Genomic DNA, 23,659 nt, shown 5'->3' on the forward strand with positions numbered 1-23,659 from the left:
AATAGCTAGAAGAAGCTCTTGAAGTAAAAAGGCTTCAGTTTAGTACTTTCAAGACGTAATTACTCCAAGAGTGAAAAAAAGGATTGCATTAGGTTTTAAACGCACGAGTTACCAGAAGCAAATATGTATTGAGTCAAATACACCTTTTGCTAACAGTCACATCTTAAAATGAGTGTTTAATGTAGATATTTAAATTGAGAAAAGCAACAACAAAATAAAAATTTGTTGCTTTTTTAACATCTTGTTCTGCCAGAAAGATAGGAGTGGGGTACAGTATATTAGCCCCTTAAGTGCTACGTCGGGGCATTGGCCGACGGCAGCACTACCTCCCCAGTGCTGCGCACGACCATTGGACGTCTATTCAGCACTAGTTCCAATGGACAGCGCAGCACTGGGGAGGGATATTTGCGCCGCATCTATGAGGTTAGAAGACACATCTTTGAAAACAGAATTACAAAGATCTAAAGCAAAATAAAAAGACACTGATGACGTAGAATGGAGCACCTTGTAGCAAGTCCCACATTATATGATGGATGAAATTGCAGAAATGCTACACAAGTGACACTTTCAAAATATTTGTTGTCATTTCTGCACATAGACTGATTCAACACCAATATGTAAAGTACTTAAATGTTAATCAAAATGTTGGATTTTTCTTGTGGTGGTCCCTAATTGTTTAACAGACATATTGCTTGATAAAGAAATAGATTAAATAGCTTTAACATTTGAACTATGTGGGGCTTTAAATAAACCTCTATTCTATATTGTTAATTGTTTTCATAATAATTCCTTCACGTGACCGAGTTGCTGGAAACACGGCAGTCTCTTACTACCACTGAGATCACCCTAAAATCTGTAACAAATGTCAGACTAGCGAGCACAGCATCTAAAAGGTAGTACAGCTTCAATAACTCTTGAGCACAGTTGTCCATCTTAAAGTGACCACTGTAGCGATTAATTCAGAGGCTAGGAGACATTCGAGAAGACTAATTGATGGCTATTGTGCCTTTCTATAAAAGCTAAGTTTCATGACAATAGACTCTTAATTTTCTGCACTGCTTACTCAGCAGAAACGCAATTAAAAAATGGTTACAAAGTAAAGCTGTTACATGCATCAGGTGAGGAGATCACAGAAGATTGTGGAGTCCAGTTAGGAACTATTTCAAGGGCAGATAGGTCCATAAAAATGTGACCAGAGTTCTAAATGCAGTAAATAAAATGTGTGGACAGCTGCAGGCTCTTCTTTATGAGTTGAAAATCAAGAGGACAACTACAATGCAATGTCAACATCTCTAGTTTGCAATCACATACAGAAAATAAGTCCCAGTAATCACCCTTACAAAGTTTAGGCATGCTACTAATCCTGATCTTAAGCTCTTAATGGAATATGTGTCAAGCCATCATCAATAAAAAAAAACATTAACAATGGAGTCACTTTACTCACATTATATGTTAATCTTAAAATGTGTGCAACACACTTTGAGAAACAAGTTATATATACTGCTGTGCAAGTTATTTAAACATAATATCAGATCAACCTACTCTCTAAATGTATGCATTAAAATGGTTTACTTGTTGACATTCAGTGCTCCTACTAACTTATGATGACTTTACTCAGTGAACTGTCACTGCTCTCCAACCCTCACATCCAATGATGCCTCTGATACCTGCTCTGCAATGTAGTAGGTCTTGCTGTTTGTCCGTGGGTGAATCCACAAGCAGCGGAAAGTCTCACCAAGTATAGGATTGTATGGTTTCTTCAGTCCCTGTTTAGAAAGAGTGCATATATGAATCCAGAAAATAAACATTGAGCCATAAAACAATAGTTGCGTTGGGAGCACACATAATTTATTTCTAATAGATAACAAAGGTAATAAATATTCATCTCATCCAGGTAAGGAAACCTTTTACCCGAGTTCAAATATTCTTGCCACAAGTACATCTAGCTATGGAAACATTCTGTTGAAAATAGGTGTCACTTTAAATACTTTAAGAGGAACTGGAAGCCATTTGTTATATTTGACAGAAATTGACAAAAATACTAAGCATATACCAAACAGAAGAATACTTGTCCTAGGCACAATCTGTGATCTAGTTAATAAAGGAGGTTCCTCAAGACTGACAACTATCCTTTCGTGCAAAAATACTTTTGTTTTTCACTGCAAGGTGCACACCTAATAATACTGAAAGCCTGATGGAAAAACCTTATCGAGTGAGAGACTGAAAAATAATAAACAACTGAGGTCGGTAGAGACACTAAATGTACACGCCTCCTTTTGAAAGCAACTACTGTCATTTCTTCGGGCTGCAGCAGAATAGCAGTGGTGCCAGAATGTGTTCATTATAAAGGAACAGGAAATTTTTCCTGCTATTTGCAAGAGAGAGTCGGCTACTCGCCAGCTCTCATAAAAGTTCCAGAAAGCCATTCTAAAGTAAATTATTGGCTCTTTTCATGCAGGAATGAAAAATGATAAACACATGCTTGTTGTAGAGAAGTGTGATTTGCATGTGTTTTGCTCTACTGTATGGAATCAGGACTTTACCCTGAACTGTATATGTCCGACTTACAAAAAAAAAGAATGGAGGTGAATATTCTCGGAAAATAGAAAGTAGATCTGGTAGTTTCCATTGCCTCTATTTGCAGTGTGGCCCCGGTACCTGGAAGGTTTAGGGTGACTGCCCTTTAAAATGCAAACAAAAAAATATAGATACCAGAAGCACCTCGTAAACCTCCAGTGGAAAACAGGAATTTCATGTATAAAATTACAATGACCACAAGGGGTAACACTTCATCAAAATATAATCAATAAATCACCAAAGCCAATTTATAAAAACAGAAGAATAATTACCATTTACACAGATCACAATAAATCATATTACTTATGATATGCAGAATCCGTAGGAAGAACGATCAGACTTGATTTTGCCCTTGCAAGTGGTGAGACCAAGGGCAAAACAGGAGAGGTGACCACAGCCAAGCACTACACATTTCTTCTGTCTTCAGTGACGCTCCTCAGCAAGTGGAAGCAGAAGATACCAGAGGACTGGCTTTGTATTTCACTATCGTGTCCATAAAAAGCTGGACTAACTAACAAGTGTGCATCTTGGGTGATTCAGCTTCACTTCTCTAAAACCTTACATTCTTGATACTTAAGACTTTTTTTTTTGTTTCACAGAGCGGAATTCCTCCCACACTTTCACTTTGCTGTCCACCTCTGTTCATATGCTCTAGATTGGTCTTTTGTAGATTGGATATTGTGGGATCCTTAACCCCCCACCTTCTCTCTGGTGGTAATTTCTATTACCACTACGCTTAGGGTCAGATGTATGAACACATTTTCCCATAGACACAGAATGGGTAAAACTGGTTGATATATCTGGCCCTATGTCTCTAGAAATATTTATTACTTTGCTACTTGAAATGAGAAATGTGGTGAGTTTTTGGATTCCTAATTTACTTCCCCTTCATTGGTATCTTTATACGCATCCATTGTCCTCAGCACATACTACATACAGCTGAGTTTACCCTTCCTTGTCCTAATGAAAACACCTTAAACTATGTCTGGCTTGAAATGCCATGAACATATACGGCAATAAAGTTGTTGAATGTTGATTACTGCAGAATGTGAAATATATGGACTTAAACAATTGAAGACTCTACAATTTTGCTGTTTTGTTTTATGCTGTCTCTTGCCATTTCTCCTTTGATCACATTTCACACTGAACACGATTTGGGAAAATTGATTCATGTTATCTGTTTATGTCCTCTGGTTGAGATTCACATAAATGGCTTGGATCACCTACTGTCAACTCCCTTACCGAACCAGGAAGATACTTGAAAATCTAGAAACCCTTATAGACGTGCTGATTAACTCCCCTCAATGGAGGAAATCCAAATGCTGTGAAGAGGAGCGTTGAATGCACCATTCAGGTGGAGAAAGCTGTCCAGAAAACAGGATATTAGCCCAGCAATCTGCAAACTGATGAAGTGGTTTAGAGGGATTCAAGAATGCAACAAAAGATTTCAGTGTGGCCCAGGAGAAGACAACCTATAACTGTAGTAAAGAACCCTGCTTTCCTGTCACATTCAGTAAATGGCCCTTCTGCTCCCACTGGACGTCGAGTTTGCTCAGTTTGCCTCCCTGGTGTCTGAGTGATCTATAGATGCCATGAGGGCCTAAGCATAAATACCCCCTAAACCATGTCCAAATCCTTGCCCAAGTTGCAAAGGTATACACACTTTAAGCAATGCTTTGTATGATCCAGACACTAACTGTAGCATTTGGAGATTTCTGTTGCCTGGATGTGCGAGAAAAGTGGACCATGCTCGGTATTGGCACACAATTGGACAGACTGAACAATTAAGCAAGATTGTGTGGCTTGACCGTTGCCCTGTTGTTCAGCTGCTTTGAAGTACTATGCATTGAGTGTCTGTGGCCCAGTCACATCACAGGGTCCAGTTATCTATTTGAGGGGCCTTGGTGACCATCTGCATTTCCTCTCTGCGGAATCCTGCCTTCACACTGTCCCTCCGGCTTCCCTTGAGAGCAGCAACTTGTGTGCTGACGGCCAAGAGTTCAACAAGTAGCACAGGAATTAAACAAAGGGGACTAAGCATGCTGAAAGACCTACAGGGAAGAATTTGGCGAGGACACATTTATTTGCCCTCTTACCAGTGACCATACTGAAATCCAGTGTAAGAAAATGCCTTCCCAGATTACTGTACTCTAAGCGTGCACGCCATTAGTGAAGTTAGCGGGAGAGGGACCTTTATTATATTGACTTATTGCCTCCTATTTTTTTTTCTTCATGTTTAGTAAATAGTTTGTTAAGAATACAGTACTGTTGTTCATTATAATACACAGGTAGAACACTACAATTATTATGTACTACAGTGTTGTAGCAGGTTCTGAGTCTAACTCGGAATTGCCAGAGTAAGCTTTGGACTGCTCTCCCTACCTACCCTGAGCATCACGTGCTAAAGGGGTGTTTTTAGTTTTTGGGTCCAACAGTAAGATGACTTCAGGGTAACAGGAGTAAAGGCAACAGCTGATTCAACTGAAGCCCAGTAACCCCTGCTTGAACCGGTTCTCATACAGAGTTCCATCCCAGGCCAGCAATATTACATGGATTGCATGCTATTTTATCAGCCAACCATACAAACTACTTGAGTGGTTTTAATTAATAAAGGAGATTAATTATTCAATACGTATTCTATAATACACACTGAATTTTGCCCTTTCTCTATACATGCACCTAATAGTATGGTGGTGGATTGGTTTTCAAAAATCTGCAAGGGCTTCCATCTTTCACTGGTCCTTTCATTTTTGCTGAGAGTAGGTTTTCTGATATAACCACTGGGTGGCTAATCAACTCTATCCAGAAAGTCGATTTTTTTTTTTATTTGAAGCATTCCAGCTATACATTCCGGATGGCATTAGGTTCCAAACTGACCACAGAAAACCTTTTCATTACACTGAATTTACTCTGAAATAAATTGGTATTACCAGCATTTGCCGCAAGGTCACACAATAGATCAACTACTAAATTAATGTGTTTCTAGCTAAAACTATAAATACTGCCCATATCAGTTGTGTGTTGGGCTCTCTTAAATCAGTGTACAGTATAACTCAAGAAGCACCGCACAGAAGAGGCAAAAGTAGGGCAAAATTTGTTAGGGATTTGCATGTGTTAGTCCCTGAGCAAAAAACATAATGGAATGGTGTAGCACAAATTGATTACCAGTGGCAGATTAATTCAAGCTTTCCACCTATCAGCTCTTGGTCTTCTAACTGGCAATCTCTAATGGCATTCATATGATGGTTAAGTACTCATTTAGGCATATACAAATCATAAATGTAGTCAGTAGAAGACCCTAATGAAGACACATTTCACATTGGAAACAGCATACACCTCAGAGCTGATTTGTTGTGATCTTTACTACTGCGGCAGTTGCTTTATTAAACTTTACTTCGTGACTGTTCTGCTGTTTATATTGCCGACTTTGCTGTGCAGGTTTGCCGCGGGAGCGTTCTCTGCTTCTTCACGGTTACAGCTGTTTGCCCCAAGCTCTGTGCGGGCGCGAGTCGTCGAGTTCCGTTTTGACAGTTAGAGCGTTTCGGACTGACTCGTGCGACAGCGGGGGAAGAGAGTTATGTTTAATTTTACAGCGTTTGGGCTAATTCTTTTACAGAGCCCCTGCCTGGAGCCAAATTTTATTGAAGGGACCGGCCCAGGCAGGGTTTTTACCGTTTGCCACACAAATTAGATGTTGCTTGGTCCCTGTGTTATTTCTGTAAATCCCATTAAGCGTGGGCTTGCTTTATAAGGGTTCTGCCCTTAGTGAATCCCATTTTACTTGCTGATTCAGATATTGGACAGCAAGACATTATGGAATATGAGGAGTATTATGAGGAGGAGGAAGAGGAACAGGTCATGTACCTACCGGTTGATGACCATTTTTGTCAGGTTATGGATTCCTCCATATTGAAGGCTGTTTCCCGGGTGGTTGCGCCGCTGGAGAAGAAAATTGATTTGCTTCAGGCACAGCGTTAACCTCTCAGTCAGAGGAAGATCTCTCGGGGCACCTCCCCTACCTCCAGGCCAACCATCCACTAGTGCGGTAGAGCCTAAACGGAAACGTTCTGAGGATGCGGGGGTAGACTCAGACGCTTTTTCACGCTTTAGGCATTCTTGGACGCCAAGACTTCTGGGCCCCCTAGTAAACCGGAGGAGAATCCGGCTGGATCCTCCGGGGTTCCGATGACGTAGCCACACTGGACCCAGATGAATCCCCTCAGACTTCAGATGGTGATGGGGAGTCGGGGTGCCCGTGGCGCTCATCTCTTCCCACCCGGTTAACATCCTCAGATCTTAATGCAGACATGCTCAACCCTGACTAATTACTACACCCTCGCTCGTCGCAATGGGTCCCAGCCCCCAAGGTGGCGACCTATATGGCGGCCAGGCTGCATAAGCCTCTAGACCACAAAAGTACATAGTTGCCTACGTGCAGAGTACTTGCGTCCTACCGTAGAGGGTAAAGTTGCAGTTACTCCGGAGATATACCCCAATATGTCCACCTTTGACTAAATTTGTTAAGGACCCCAAGAAAGGCATAGCTCGCTCCTGGAAAGCCCGCCAAGATATACTCTTGGACATGGCGGGGCTTTTGGCAAAAATTCTAGATATGGCCGAAGACAGCAAGGCCTCGGGTTCGCTGATATCCCCGGACATACTCTCGAGTTGGACACAGAGAGCGGTTATTTTTCTAGGAAATGCTAATGTGGCAATTTCAACTGAGAGACGTAGGTCTATACTGATTAAAATAGACCCTAAGTTAGGTGAACTAGCCACTTCTGAGGCAGGCCCAATTGCGGAGGGTAAGCTCTTCGGCAATCCCATCGTCAAAGAACTTGGCAAGTTCGTCAATACGTTTAACTCCTTAGATAAGGCCCAAATGTCAATTAAACTTATCTTAACACCTCGTGATTTGGGCGCAGCCGGTCGTAGCAGGGGGCGCTCGGCCGGCAGACCCTACAACAGAGCCTCCTATAAGCAAGGCGACTCCCACACAGGACAGTATCAAGATCCTGACAAGTTGGGAAACTTCTATCCAACCAGGGCTTTCCCCGCCGCCGCGGTGGCAGAGAAGACGGCGGATACAACAATCAAAGAGGTGAGAGTTCAGAATGAGAGGGGTGTGAAATTGGGGGGCAGGCTTCAGTGTTTTCTTCGCAATTGGTCTTTTCTTACCTCCGACGCTTGGGTCTTGAAACCAGTCAGGGGGTTTTAAACCGAGTAGTCAGGTCTTACCAAGCAGCCCCTTTGGCCCAGGCCTATAGCCTTTACCCGGGCCCAGAGTGTTCTAATGGAGAACGAGGTCTCGAACCTACTCCGAAAAGGGGCCATTACTCAATCTACTCTACACACTCAGGGATTCCTCAGCAATATTTTCTTAGTGGAAAAGCAGGATGAAGGCTATCGCTAAGTGATAAATCTCAAAGAGTACAACAGGTGGTGCTCGTGGTGGGGGGAGGGCCGTCTGCTTGGTCGTCGGCATGGTGGCCGCCCTGCCTGGGAGAAGTCCCCGTCCCATGCCGGGAGGCTAGGAACCTCGGAGTGTGGCTGGATGCGGATCTTGCCTTTGGCCCCCAGATCAGTCGGGTGACAGGGGTGTGCTTCGGTGTTCTGAGAACCTTAAGGAAAGTATTAGATCTCCTCCCTATCGCTGCTCGAAGGACGCTGGTGCACGCCCTGATCACCTCGCGACTAGATTATGGGAACTTGTTATATCTGGGGGCCACGGGCAAGGTCGTGGGCCGCCTTCAAGTACTCCAAAATGCCGCGGCGCGTCTTGTGCTTAGGCTCCCCAAGAGGTCTCCCTCTAAACCAGCACTCCAGGCTCTCCACTGGCTCCCTGTGGGGAAAAGGGTGGAGTTTTAAGCCCTTTCCACATGCCACCGCATTCTGAGCGGCAAAGCCCCTGCTCCGCTCCAGAGTCTGGTGACCTGTTATGAGCCCACACACAATCTTCGATCCTCTCGAACTGGGCTGCTAAAGGTTCCCAGAGTAAGGAAGGCGCGCATGGGAGGGAGATCTTTCAGATACCTCGCTCCAAGGTGTTGGAATGCTCTACCCTTAGAATTGCGCTTGGAACCGTCTGAGACTATGTTCAGGAAAAAAATTAAAACCCACTTATATAGCAGGTAGCCTTTTAAAGGGCGGGGGGGGGGGGCGGCTACTCCACTTATCATAGCGCGGGGACACGCCGGTGGCGTAACCAGGCGCTTTATAAATGTCCAATAATAATAATAAAGGTGGCTCTTTTATCGCCATTTCAAAATGGAGGGCATTCACCTCCTACAGGATCTGCTTCAAGAAGGGGACTGGATGGTCTGTCTGGATCTGAAGGATGCCTACCTTACGATCCAGATTTTCGCTCCACATAGACGTTTTCTTCAGTTTCAGTGGGGCTCACAGGTTTACGAGTTCACCTCCCTTCCTTTCAGGCTGTCCTCTGCTCCCTGGTGCTTCACCAAGGTGATGAAACCGGTGGTGGAGCTCCTCCGTTCGGAGGGCATCCGATTGATAATTTATCTAGACAACATGCTTTTCATGAGCCAATGTCCACGGAGGTTGATGGTCCACCTCCAAAAGGCGGTGTCCATCCTGGAGTCGCTAGGGTGAAGGCGGTGTCCCTCCTGGAGTCGCTAGGGTATGTTATCAACGAGAGCAAATCAGACCTTCTCCCTTCACAGAGAATGCAGTTTCTGGGCTTTATGATAGACTCAGTGGTGGCCACCTTGCACCTGCCCTCTCGGAAATTATCAAAGATCAGACACTAGCTGAAATGCACTCTGGCAAGACCTACGATCTTGCTACGACACCTGGCCAGGGTGGTAGGTCTTCTGTCGTCATCAATTCAAGCAATATTCCCTGGACCCCTTCACAACAGGGCCCTTCAGCGCCTCAAAACCTTTCATTTGCGCAAAGGCCTCACCTACTCTCAGGTCGTTCCCCCCACAGAGGAGACGAGAACAGAGTTGCAATGGTGGATCGAACATATGGATTCTTGGAAAGGTCAGGCGATTTTCGGCTCCAAGCCGGATCTGGTAATAGAGTCCGATGCCAGTGGCGCGGGCTGGGGCGCACGTTGCGGCGCAGTATCTACAGGTGGAAGATGGTCATCTGCAGAAAAGACTCTTCACATCAACTGCTTGGAGTTGATGGCGGGTTCATTTGCAGTGAAATGTTGGACGAAGGACAAGATTCAAAGCTGTGTCCTTCTCAAGATGGACAATGTAGCAGCAGTACGCTACATCAACCACCTTGGGGAGACACGGTCCAAAGCGTTATCCAATCTAGCCCGCGACCTGTGGGAATATTGTCTGTTCAACCAGATATCCCTGTCAGCGGAGCACCTTTCCGGGTCGTCACTGGAAGGACACCAGCCTATGGCAACTTCAACCCAGTGTTTTCAAGGAAATCCGGGCCCGGTGGGGTCAGTTCTCGGTGGACCTCTTTGCCTCTCGGCTGGACACCCAACTGAAGCGTAACTACAGTTGGCGCCTGGATCCAGAGGCATCGGCAGTGGATGCTTTTCTTCAGGATTGGAGCAAGGAACGGGGTTACGCATTTCCCCCCTTTGCGATAATCATGAGATTATCAACCCAGGTGAGGAGACAGCAGGCAGATCTGGTGGCGATTACCCCAATATGGAGGTCGCAACCCTGGTTTCCGTGTCTGATTAAACTTTCCTGGGATTTTCCAATCCCTTTACCCCTCGGTCCTGGTCTCCTCAAGGATCCTCAAGGGAATCCTCACCACCTTCTTGCCATGGGCAGTCTGCGTCTGATGGCCTGGAGGGTTACAGACAACGCTGGAAAGTCCCGTGACTTTCAAAGGATGCTGCCAAGCTGCTTGCCAAATCCTGGGCTGACAGCACCAACAAGATTTATCGATCAGCCTGGGCACGATGGGGCAGTTGGCGTCTGCGACAACAGGTGGATCCGGTGTGGGCAGACACTGTCGATGTCCTTAACTTCTTAGCCTCGTTGGCAAAAGAGGGATTGGCCTATAGGTTAATAAATACCTTTCGATAAGTGACCTCGGCGGGCCACGTTCCTCTGGATGATCGCCCGTTTTGGGTACATCCTTTGGTCTGTAAACTATTGAGGGGTATCAGGTTATCGGTCCCTCCGGAGCCACGTTACTCAGTTTTGTGGCATGTGAACAAAGTTCTGATCCTGTTCAGAGAGTGGCCATCTAATAAATATTTATTGAGGAAACAGATGTCAGCTAAACTAGCAATGTTGCTGTGTTTGATTTCTCGTTGAAGAGTCTCGGACGTGAGGGCCTTAGACCTCACAGGCGTGTTTTTTACTCCGGATGTAGCCACTTTTCACATTTCTAGGCGTACCAAGTGCAATTCGCGCTCTGTATCATATCCTGCATTTCCGGACGTCCCTAAGTTATGTGTGGTTAGAGCACTCAAAGCCTATGAGGTAGCAACAATAGACATACGCCCACAGGGCGTCAAGCAGTTGTTCACTGCTCTTACGAAGCCACACGGGGTGGTTTGTCCCCTACTATTGCGAGATGGGTCCGCTGGGTAATGCAGGTGGCTGATATAGATATCTCCTGTTTCGGAGCTCACTCCATAAGGGGTACAATGGCACCCAAGGCTTTTGCCCTGGCAGCTCGACTCAAGGACCTTCTAAATGCCGCAGAGTGGTCCTCGGACTCCACCTTCCAGAGATTTTACTTTAAACCAGTAGTATCGCTGGCTTCTTTGGTGGTTGACAAGCTTTAAACTAGCCAAATCAGAAGCCTCTGCTCCCGACATAGAATGCAAAATTTCCTAGCTAACGTTCAGGAAAGTTTCAATTCTATTAAGGAGACGGAGGCGAGGATTAGCCTACCCGGTCTTCATTAGAACCCTCCCAGAATTCTGCGTTGGTATGGTGAGTAAAATCTTTATGATAAAGTCTTGTATTGTCCACTGTTGAAGACGATGTTGTTACTTATTGTCAGTTGACTTTTTTAGTGTTAAATGATTTCACAGGAGTTAAGCTTAATTCATTTCCTTATACCTTAGGTTCCGATACTGGCAAACAAGATTAATTGGAAAACTACCGTAGCAGGGTCGCAGGAAGAAAGAGGAAGATAGATTGCTCACAAAGGAAGATATGAGGCGTGCTGGCTTGGTATTGGCCAATACTGTTGGGACATTTTCTGTTTTCATTTTCCGTCTTCATGAGAAATGTGGTTCTTTGAAGTAAATTATAACAGTTTGAATGGCTGCTGGAGTACAATAAATGGAGAAAGTGACCGCCTAATCCTCGCCTCCGCCTCCTTATTAGAATTGAAACTTTCCTGCATGTTAGCTAGGAAATTTTGCAGTAACGTCTGCCATGTTGCATACGCTCCCTCAATGCCGTTCCACCAGACTATGCAGTGGATGGGTACGCCAGACGGGACGATGTGTTGCAGCAGCCTCTGTCGGTAAAGGCCTAGTCTAGGGCTCTTAATATGTTTAAGCACGTGTCTCATACCCTAGATTACGTTTCACACAATTAAATTATGTGCACCACTCTTACCTCAGCAAATTAACCGCATGTTCCCGGCCCAGACCCCTGAATGCCCTTGCCATAAATTACTGGACTCTGGGATTTACTAAATGGTATGGGACTGTAATGCTGTGCCTGAACTTGCTGATCACACCCCGGCACCCACACCTGAATCCTGCTTACTGGGGTTACATCCCTGAGCGAAAGGTGATAAGACACCTTCACAGTTTCATTGCCCTTGCCTTTGTCCTCTTTAAACGACAGGTGGTGATGGCGTGGAAGGAGTCTGCTCCTCCCGGTCTACAGCGATGGCTGGCCACATAGCTAACATATACATGAGCGGAAGCCAACATCCTCAAGTTTATTCACACGAGGAAACTCCCGGACCAGTAGGGAAAGTTGGGACGTCGTTTTACTTAACGTTGAAGCCAAAAATGGCGTATATATCTACCTTGAGCCACAACACTACACCATGTGCACAGGTTCATAATGATCCGGTTGATGAATGGCTCATTGTCCTAGGGGGGTGATTGAGTGAAGCAGGACCTGTAAGTGCCACACTGGAAAACTCTACACATTGTCAGTGACACTATAGTACCTCATCCCTACCTTTTTGCGATACCACCACTGACTCGTGCACTTGGCTCCCCTTTCTTGCACTGACTGACCACTTCTCCTGTTTGTTCAACACCCCCCACCGCTGGATGAGCCACACTGGCTATTGCTTCATCCTTGCCAACTCATAATACATAACACAATATTCCCCTACCCTAGGCAGATGAAGGTTTCTATTGTTCTAAATAAATCTTTGTTTGTTCATGATATTTCACAACTAGAAGAGTCGAGATGGCAGCAGTGTCAGGCCATGCTGGTAGCTAGTATACATCATGTTGTAATGTTTCACTATGCCTGAATATGTCCTTGAAGCTAATGTCTTATGCTTAAAAACGTAATAAAACATTTTTAAAAAAAGAATAATAGCAATACCAACATATACTCCAGCAATAATTGTATTACTAAAACAATTTGTGTGTACAGGCATTGTTCGAGTTTAAATCATCACCGCTGAGTTTTAGGTTACTGATTAAATCTATAATTTGAAAAATATTTTGTTCATATTCAAACTGGATCAATTCATGAAATATGTGAAAAGTAAATCATTTGATGTGCAGTTTCTTTTTTTCTACAGAGTTTCCCATAACTTATTTAATTAAATAATGTGTTTTCATTTGTATTACTTGAAAAACAAATATAAAATGTCCCATGCTGTTAATATGAATATCCAAAATAGAACAAGCATTTGCAATGCAATAGGTCTCGCATTAGGAAAGTTTGAGCTATTGGTATTGTAAATGAATTTTTTTTTATTTATATTTTGTTTTTGAAAATAACTAAATTAATAGCTTTGTCATTTACAATGCCAATAGTTATAACTTTTGCAAATGTGACACCTATAGCATTTGTAATGCAATATGTGTTGTATTTACGTGACTTACATGTATTGATATTACAAATAACAATGGCTTTTATTTTTTTTTTAATAGTTAATAATTAAATAAAAGTTATAGTAATTTATAATGGCAATAGCTTAAAGTTTTGTAAATAACTTTTGTGAAGATTATGTTCAGTGTATTTTATTGTGACGAAATTCCAAGAACAGAAGTGAAATATTAGCATGTTTTTGTTACATTTGTAATAAAGCTTCAAACATTGAGAGAGCATATTTGAACCAGGTGGTGTTGAATGGTCGCAGAGATTGATGATGTGGTGGCGCTGAGTGATGTTGTGATGGCAAACGAGTGATGCTGTGGCGTTCAGTGATGCTGTGGTAGCACATAGTGATTTTGTGAGGGTGAGGGGGTGTGAGGGTGAGGGGTGTGTGAGGATGTGTGTGAGGGTGAGAGGGTGTGTGCGAGGGTGAGGGGGTGAGGGTTTGTGAGGGTGAGTGAGGGTTTGTGAGGGGGTGTGAGGGTGAGGGTGTGTGAGGGTGAGGGTGTGTGAGGGTGAGGGAGGGTGAGTGAGGGTGTGGGTGTGTGAGGGTGATGGCGGGTGAGGGCGCCCATTGGCATCCAGTTTCTGATGCCTCCCGTGCACCTGCACTATACATGTACAAAAGCTACACATTACACAGTGTTGCCACCCAGCTGCATCACTCATCTATCACCAGCGTCCAGGCCCTGATCGGCAAGCGCTCGGAAACCCCGTCTTAGGCGCTACACAAATACCTTGAACACAGGGCTGCTTGTATACAAGCAGAACTATATAGCCGGGAGGGTAAATTTTCTTGAGCCAATGCTCTTAAACTAATAAAAAATAAGTACACGCTCCAAGAAATAAATTCAACGTTCAAAACGAATACAAGAACTCATCACTGTTCTCCTAGCAAAACGGCACAGATTGGTCAAGATGAGGCACCTGGATTCAGCCCAACCGCTGCCCACACGGATCAGTGCAAGTTCTTTGTGTGTTTTATGGTTACGTTGGAAACTAATAGGCACAAAACGACAATCTAAGGGCGTCTTTCTGTAGAGTCGGGTCTGGCTCGATCACTCACTCCCAGGGCTCCGTGGGTTCTCCGTTCACACCGTAGGCCCGCCGCCACCCCCTCTGTGGAAGTCTTATAGAAAGAGGACGCGGGACCCACCTGTGTACTCTGGCAGCGCCTGGTCCGCAGCAGGAAGGAGGCGCTAGGGTCCTGGCAGCCTGCGTCCTCAGCGCCGAGCCGCAGCCGGCTCCAGAGCTGGAATGACGGAGCTGGGAATCACACACTCACCTGCGCCGCTGCCACGCCCTGAGCAGGTACACAGCAGTCAGTGCGAGCCAGGCGCAGCGAGAAGGTGCAGCCGCCCAGGAGGCGTCACAACGGGGAGTGGTAAGCCAGCCGGTTGAGCAGCTCGGAGTGTTCATGCACCGACCACGGGGATCTGCATCGGACCTGAAGGCCACCTGTCTCAGCCGGCAGGATGGGGTTACCTCTGGGACCGGGCACATGAGACAGTATCAGAGCGCACAACTTGAGTGGGGGAGGTGGCGGGCTGCTCTCTGGGCGAACCACAACCAGTTGTGTTCTGTGCTGGGACTGAGGCACGTCAGCCGCTGCCCGGACAATACCAGAGCACAGGGACATAGGTATCCGTGTAGCAGGTGTAGGGACGCCGGGGCAGACAGTAGAAAGGGCCACAGTCACCGTAAAAAGGAACCTGTTGCAGGAAGTGGAGTGAGGCGCTGCTTCTAACTTCCAGCCACACATTTCTCCGGACGGTGTACGTCCGCTTCCCACCCTGGGGCAGCCAAGGGCCGTGCGGGGTGTTATGGTGTCTCTTGAAAGGTTGTTTTATATCCTACAAATATACCTGTTATTTTTTTTTACATAACCGCGTTATTGTAAATATAAAAACATTAATCAAAGGAGCCCTCGCATCAAAGTCCCCCAGACCAGCCCCCGCAAAAAGAACCATTTGTGGAAAAATAGATTCCCGTGATGCCTTCACATGTGGTATTCTCATTTGAAACGCTAAACGTGAACAACTCAATCGAAACAAGTTCATATTAAGGAGTGCCGCCGCGCTGCCCGCGGCGACCCGGAAGCTCTTGGACGGCCGGCGAATCCGGTCGCGGCCGACCGGAAGTCCCGCCTCCCGAGGTCCGCGAGCCCGATTGAGAAGAGGAGACGAGACGCGCCGCGCCGTGAGGAGCCCGCCGGAAGAGCGCAGTCGGTGAGTGGGCCCCAGGGCTGAAGTGAAGTGCGTGCGTGCGTGCCTGTGTGTATGCCTGGGAGGGGTGGGGGAAGTGTGTGCGCGCGTGTGTGCGCATGCGTGACTGTGTGTGATTGAGAGAGAATGCGAGGTAGGGGATAGTGTGCCTGTATGTGTGCCTGTATGTGTGTCGTATGCCTGCATGTGCATGCGCGCGCCTGTGTGTGTGTGTGTGTGCGTGCGTGCAGAGGGGTGGGGGCTACCTGTGTCTGTGTGTGAGCAAGGGATTTGCTTCGCGCATGCGCAGCTACCAGACGCTCGCTCCCGAGGTGAAATCTGACCTCGTCAAAGCGCGCGTCTGGTAGCTGTCCACATTCCTAAATACGGGCCACAATAGGTCTGAAGCAGACACCCTCAATGCTCACGCATTGAGCGCAGGTCTGCTCGACCTAAAAAAGGATTGCCAGTCAGTCAATAAAACTTTATTTTGGCTATACAGCCATAAAAGCACATACGATAGGATTGCAATTAATAACTTGCTCAGAGAAAAATCGGCTTAAGTAAAAAGCCTATAGGTTTGGCTACTGGCAGTAACACCAACGCAGATGTGGACTGATATCCAGAAGAATTGTAACTAGGCACCAGAATAGGACAGTACGGTGATTAATACCAACAAATGATATATAAAAAGCACAACAGACAAACACTTAACACAAGAATGGTAATGATCAGAAATGCAATTTTAGCAGTGGTACCTACATTCTCATAAAAACAATAACATGCTAAAGCTAGAAGGGACAGGTACTGCAAGGTTGAAGTTACCATATAGTGCCGGGAGAAGAGAGCTTCTTGTAACTTAATGGAAAGTTAAGCTCAAAGATAAGACAAATAGCTCGTGGAACAAAATTACTCTCACTAGAACAAAATTACTCTCACTAGAACGCCAGAGGAGTTCCAAAAGTGACCTCCTGGCATACAACCAGATACCCAAAATTAAGTCAATAGAATATCTCACCAACACTGATGTTAAGAGCAAAGAAGTGGATCTTACATCCCAGCCTTTTTCTAGGCAAGTCGATAACAATGTTATAAGTGGATTCAGGAAATCTAGAATACTTAGATTAGCACTCAACGGTTTATACTGACCCAGTTTATGAATACATGACTTGCACGGGTCAAACTGAGAATGGTCAGATTATTTCTTACAGATACATTTTAACGACTGCCAAACTGCATGCGCTGCTCCTGAGGAGTTCTGTCCTTGATTCCTAAATGGAACTCCCCTCAAAGTCGTTGGCAAAGGTAAGGGGTGTCCATAAAAAAAAATCCACTTCTCTACTTTGGTGCCATGAAGTAAGGAGATAAACTGTTGCAACGTTCGTATTATGCAGAGCTTTGATAATAGCCTCAGAAAATCACAAGGCTCTTCTTATGGTTTGCTAGCCTCCGATTTTGACACCACTTACAAGTTTACAAACTTCAGTTGGAAGTTTTGCTTGAAATGGTGGTTCCAGGTTTGGAATATCTTGTACGTCTACACACGCTCATAAACAAATACCTTTAATGGTATTCACCAAAACCTCTTCAATCTATGGACATTGGAAAAGATTAGAAACGTACCCCTGATGAAGACAGGAGTAAAACGTTTCCCAGGGTGGGGAAAGGGAGGCAAAGGATAAGTGATTTTGCAATCACTCAGCAGAATTTCATTTCAGCAACTACATGCAGGCATATTTTAGCACATACATATGTATATATTTGCTCATTCCAAAATGGAATTCATAAACGTTTGGTAAAAGTATATTTTCAAGGCCTACTTCAGTAAACTCTTGTCTGTTCCCAAACGTTGTAAATCTGCACCAGTGTAAGCACAGTGTGGGTGCTTTTTTTGCCACTCTTTTCTTTAAAAACCAAGCTCTTAATTCATGTTCTTGTTGCCCATTAATTAAGATGGCTATACATTTTTACACTAATTCTCCATTAGTCATTTTTTGCATACTGGCATGCATCAACCATGTTTTACTAAATAGCATCTAAGAGAAATTGTCTTTAGAGTTGTGAATAGTTTAGCATTTTTATCAAGTTGCAAATGCTCTGTGTACATTTTATTTTGAAAGAAAGCAATCAACAATCTTTATTTTATGTTTGGACATGAATTTTGCATGTAACTATGGAGCATTCCGGGAACATTATAAATAGCCTCATTTGTTACATTTTACAAACGTGTACATATTTTTATACTGAAAACATTTTCAGTAATGCAAGATGAGCTCAATGCATTTACCCGGAGTGCTTGCATGAACAATAAAAGCTTTAAAATGTATGATTCATACAGTGCTTCCAAAACTTTTTAGCACCATGACCCACTTTTTAGAACTGCACTTACGCGACCCATGTAGCTTTAACTGGCATGAGGCGGGGGCTATTTTTTTGCAGCAATAGTAAACATGCTTTCAAATTGCTGTGAATTAACCAAATAGCATACTCTTTACAATTGATTGTGTTCCTCCTTAGCAGCAATTCCTCGTAAATGTCACAACCTTGACCACACCCTTCGACATGTCTTTATGTGACAGTGACTATGGTGCTCCCCTTAACATCCCTGCACCGTGTGGCAGGCACCATGAGGTACCTGCCACACGGTACAGGGATTTTAACAAACTCCATTTCTCAATGGAAGCTTGTGCTGTGGGCGATTTCTGCCGGCTGCACAATTTCCCATTGAGAAATATAAGTTTACGACCGTACTAGCTGTGTTCTGATCATAATTCAGTGTGCAGAACCGCAAACCTTTGGTCGGCGGTTCCTCCACCAAAACTATGTCTGTCGGGGCAACTCCAACCGACATCAAAATCATGCCCTTAATAAAAAAGAATGTATTTTCATTTTGCTAAATAGTGTACGTCTCCCTTCAAACAAACAAAAAAAATGACAATAGGTTCTGTCTCAAACAACAAGTTACCTATTCCATGGCGCAATACAAACTCACACTGAAAGAACACACCACTTAACCCCTTTAGTGCTGCGAACGTTCGGCGGACGTTGCGTGCACTACCTCGCTAGTGCTGCGCACGTCCGCTGAACGTTCCATTCCCGTTAGCGCAATGGAACGTCCGCACTGGGGCGGAATTTGCGGCGCGCTTAACGGGTTAATATAAAATAGTTTAAACAATCAAAGTCCAATTATATCAGGAAATGGATTCATTAAGACAATTACTATAATACAAACTTAAAACTGGCAAATTAAAAAGTTTAAATCAGTGGATATTAGTAATTATTATAACAGTAAACAATTAAAAAACAAAAGCAATGTCAAAAATAACAATAACAAAAATATTGATAATAAAAATTTACATTATGCACATTTCAGTCTGTAATGCCGCTAAGCACATTAAATGCATAATTATCCAACTTAAATGTACTGTTTTTTTTTTTACTTGGTAGGAACAAAATTTGATAGTATGATACCAGGGTCTGAACCTGTGTTCTGCAGGCCTGTGGCAAAGTACCAGTCACCTGGGATTTCCTACCAGGTAACATGGAAACCAAAAGAAGAAGAAGAAATTTACGTGTTTACAAAAATGTTCCTTATAAATAAAATTGACGCAAAAGATAAATATGAATACTGGGTTATTAAGAAGGAAGAGCAAGAGAGAAAAGCTAGGCCTCTACTTCAGGTCTGTTTAAAAATTTCGTTTCTAAAAAAACTTGTGATCCTCAAATACTATTTAGTCTATAAATCAATACCCCTAACCAGAACCAGATATATTTGTTTTTCAACAGAAACTCACACTTAACCAAATTATCTTGGAACCAAAACCACACAGTTCCAAAAGAGAGGACATGTGGGATTTCACACAAAACTTGACTTTTCAATAAATTATATCACTGATGAATTACCAGCTTCAATTATGAAAGATTAAAAGGGGACTGGACATGCTGAACCACCCTAATTAAATCTACACCCTAAGGATTGTTTTGTGTTTTATTCCAGTGGTCCAAACTACATATAAAATGTATTGATAATAATGCATTTAGAAAGTGTTACTCAGCCACTTAAATGGTATGAAGTGGTACATAAATGCCACAATACAATACAAAAGTGAAACCAAAATGTATTAATATATTTAAAATTAAGTTAAATATAAGCATTATTTGTGAGGAAAGTCAACAACATCAACACCAATTGCTGCTGTAAACTCACCCTGCATTACTGGGCGAATCTAAAAATCAGCAATAACACTTGTAGTAGGCCCCAACCAATCTCAGCATTCTATACAGTTTGGTAATCAAGCTGTTTATAAATATGAATGTCAGGTGATTAGCCATCTTCCAAACAGGGATATGGGGATGTAAAAGGAAGCACTTCAGTAGTTAGTAGGAGGTAAGGAAAATCTGAAATCTCTGAAAGAACATTCAACCCTCATAAGTTCTTTGTGCTACAGAATCAAAACAAACTACAAATGAATGAAAAACCGTGTGTGCCGAGTACACTATTTTATGTGAGGTAACTACAACATATAAGTAGCAAACGTGGCAAATTTTTAATTGTGGAAGAATCTGAAGTGCAAATTTAGAAAAAAATAATTCATAAAACTCAAAAAGCACTAATCAACAAGAGGGACAGCAGAAATCATTAGGGAAGAATGAACTCAATGAAAAGGCAGAAGGAGGCCCATGCATAAGATGAGGGGATTTAAGAGGTTCATCAAGTAGTTGATTTATTTTGAATGGTTTGTATTTGTAACTGGTTATTGGGATCAATCGGTCAAACACAACTTTTGATCAAATCCAGTGACTGAACATTTTCACTTTTACTCTGATATCAGCAAACAGATCCAGCTAAACATAAAGCATGTACTCTACTGTGTTAGTGGAATATTTTCTAATAAGAAACGTAGAGCCTTACATTAACAGATACACTGGTGCACATGTTATGGAGACCTACCTTTGGCTTTTTGTAGAATCCGGACAGATACCATTTCACTACTTTCTTTAATCGATCGTAAGCATTCTCCTCAACAGCAGCCCTAGGAAACACAATACAAAGGCATAACATGGTAATAAAAGCTCAAATATTCTGCAAAATTGTGGTTAAGTGATAATTAATTCAAAATGAACACATCAAGACCTAGGTTTATGGGGCATCGGACAATCTGCAATATTCCAAGTACTGCATCCAACAATGAATCAAAGTGACTAGAGGAAAGAGACCATGCTAAATAAATGTGAATTATTATGTTTTTCTCAACTAAATCCACATTTACCTGGAAGGATCAGGAACACACAGTAGTTTTACGGTTTGGGCCCTGGGGGAGTGGCAGTGGATGCTACAATGATTAAGTATACACAGTATTGCTTGACATGTCCATTGGTTCCAAGGCTAATGAATCTCTCTTGTATACATGTTTTCTTTTGCTCAAAGTCCTAGCTTGGTTTTCCTAGGGTTGATAATCGATCGCTTCCTTTTCAAAGCTCCAAAATTGATAATTGTCTTTTAGTCAGAGATTGAGACGCTTCAAAGAAAACAGAGTATTCTGCAAATGATCTTTTGTTATACTATAGGAAACTTCAAGTCAGGAATGATGTTTTTGTAAAGGGCCAAAGTCTATTAACATGACAACACATCTTTCAGTAGGTTTTGCTCAATATTAGATACCTAATGTTATCCATATACACTAGCCTATAATAGTAACAAGCTTTTATTTCCTTCCAATTTTCACTCAGAAGTGAATTTATGAGTTTCACAGTGGAGCTGTCAAAGTTCTTTAAGTGAAGATACTTTCATAGCACCGTTTTGGATAGATATTTTGTACATATTTGGGTGCTGTTTTGCTATTATCCCATAATTGACGGCCATGACAGATTCCACAGGTACACCAATACTCCCAGAGAGGTGCATTATTCCTTATTTCGAGATAAGGGTTGAGCCACAATACTTGCTTACAAACAATTAAAGGTTACAGTTGTACTGTTTGGATATCCTTAAAACAAACATGCTTACTCAGTTTCTGGTATGTATCATCTAAGCCATATAATTCATTAGTTGGGGAGAATAATATTAGATTCTTATTGCAATCAGGCAAAACGGTTTGTTCAATATACAGACAGGAGTTTTGGCAGTTGCATTTTTGGTGAAAGTGTCTAGCTTGTTGCAGAATATTGCCACTATTGCATTTTTTAATGTCAAGAAATCTAATACACCTCCATCTACCTGTTGCTTCAGTATTTTCATAGATGTGTTTGCTTTCCTTGCTTGCCCACATATAAAAGATGTAATGGAACAAAGTTTCTACATTGTACTCAAAGACAATTCTTAGGTACTGATGATTATATTTATTGCAAATGAAATTCTAGGTTTCAAACGAATTGCTTTAGTTTCTGATGATAGTAGTACTGTTGATGGTGTGACAAGAAAATAATCAGAAGGTATCCACTTTATTTTGTAGATAGGGAAACATTAATTTGGGTGAGATTAGAGATAACTACATACACTAGAATAACATAAGTTTATAAAATCTATTTGGAAACCAACAAAATGTACATTTTCCCTTATTTTCATTGCAGGTGGTTCTACAGATATTAAAAAGCTAAACGGACAAAGAACAGCTTTGTCACATTCCTTTAAATAATTAAATTGATTTATCTCCACTTATATATTTTACAGAAGTGGATCCTCAAGCGGAGATTGAGGGTGTTGATGAACGAGTCTGCATATCCCGAACCCGCTGTTCGGGAGGATAAACCCGAAACTGCGCCGAATCCAGAACTGCTCCGATGAAGAGGAGCTTCTGAGAGGGACACAGAGTGGCACAGGTGTGACTTCGACACATTGATGGAGAACCCCAGCAGGTGCAGGAGGTCGGCTGTAGTCTGGAGGTGGCGGACAACTGTCTGGGGCGAGCACGCCTACAACAACCAGTCGTCGAGATAGGGGAAGACTGACACCCCTAATCTGCGCAGAAGAGCTGCGACCACCGCCATCACTTTCGTGAACACCCGAGGGGCGATGGTAAGGCCGAAGGGGAGCATGGTAAACTTATAGTGCTCATGGGCTACCGTGAACCGCAGGTATCGCCGGTGAGCCGGCAGGACGGGGATGTGAAAATATGCGTCCTGCAAGTCCAATGCTACCATCCAGTCTCCCGGGGTCTAGGGCAGCTAAGACCTGAGCCAAAGTCAGCATCTTGAACTTCCCCTTCCGGAGGAAGCCGGTGACGTTCCGCAGGTCCAAGATAGGGAACCAATAAGTAGTGGGAGTAACAACCACACCATACTTCTGGCCCAGGAACGCGCTCGATGGCCCCTTGGCCAAGAGGGCCGTAACTTCCTCTTGCAGAAGTTGCAAGTGATCCCCCGATGGTACTGCAGTGGCATGGCTGGAGGGGTCGCCTCGAAGGGGAAGGAGTAGCCCCTTCGGATGATTTGCAGCACCCACCTGTCAGATGTGATGGTGCGCCTGTGGAGGAGGTGTTGGCGAACCCTGCCCCCCACTGGCGTCAAATGGGACTGAAAGCTCGGACTAGGAAGGCTTTGAGGCGGATACTGCGGGATGGATGTGGACTGGCCTCGGTGCTGTCCCCTGGCAAAGCCACGGCAGTTACCACGTCCGCTGCCGCACTGGATATTAGTCTGCGGCCCGTGGCTGGCAGGACATGAGGGGGCGCCCCTTCCTTGGCCACGAAAGGAGCAAAAGGCAAAAGTTTGCAGGCGCTGGCACGACAGGCCCAAGGACTTGGCCGTAGCCCTGGAGTCCTTGAAACGCTAAAGCGCATTGTATGTCTTGTCGCTAAAGAGGTGGCGGCCATCAAACGGCATGTTCATGAGTGTGTTCTGGACATCAGCCGAGAAGTTGGCGGACCTCAGCCAGGCGTGGTGGTGAACCGCCACCAT

General features: G+C 43.8%; 1 protein-coding gene across 4 annotated transcripts in view; it reads right to left on the reverse strand.

The window, feature by feature from the left end:
• OSBPL8 (oxysterol binding protein like 8) overlaps positions 1–23,659 on the reverse strand; it is a 1,216,063-nt gene that overhangs the window by 135,999 nt on the left and 1,056,405 nt on the right. For all 4 annotated transcript variants that reach the window (XM_086918072.1, XM_086918074.1, XM_086918073.1 and 1 more), the window contains 2 exons: positions 20,715–20,796; positions 1,668–1,766 (listed from right to left, as the gene is read on the reverse strand). In XM_086918072.1, the coding sequence (XP_086774198.1) occupies positions 1,668–1,766; positions 20,715–20,796 (181 nt within the window). The remainder of the gene's footprint in view (positions 1–1,667; positions 1,767–20,714; positions 20,797–23,659) is intronic.

The sequence above is a fragment of the Lissotriton vulgaris genome, chromosome 1_1 (assembly GCF_964263255.1).
Source record: "Lissotriton vulgaris chromosome 1_1, aLisVul1.2, whole genome shotgun sequence".
Taxonomy (NCBI): Eukaryota; Metazoa; Chordata; class Amphibia; order Caudata; family Salamandridae; genus Lissotriton; species Lissotriton vulgaris.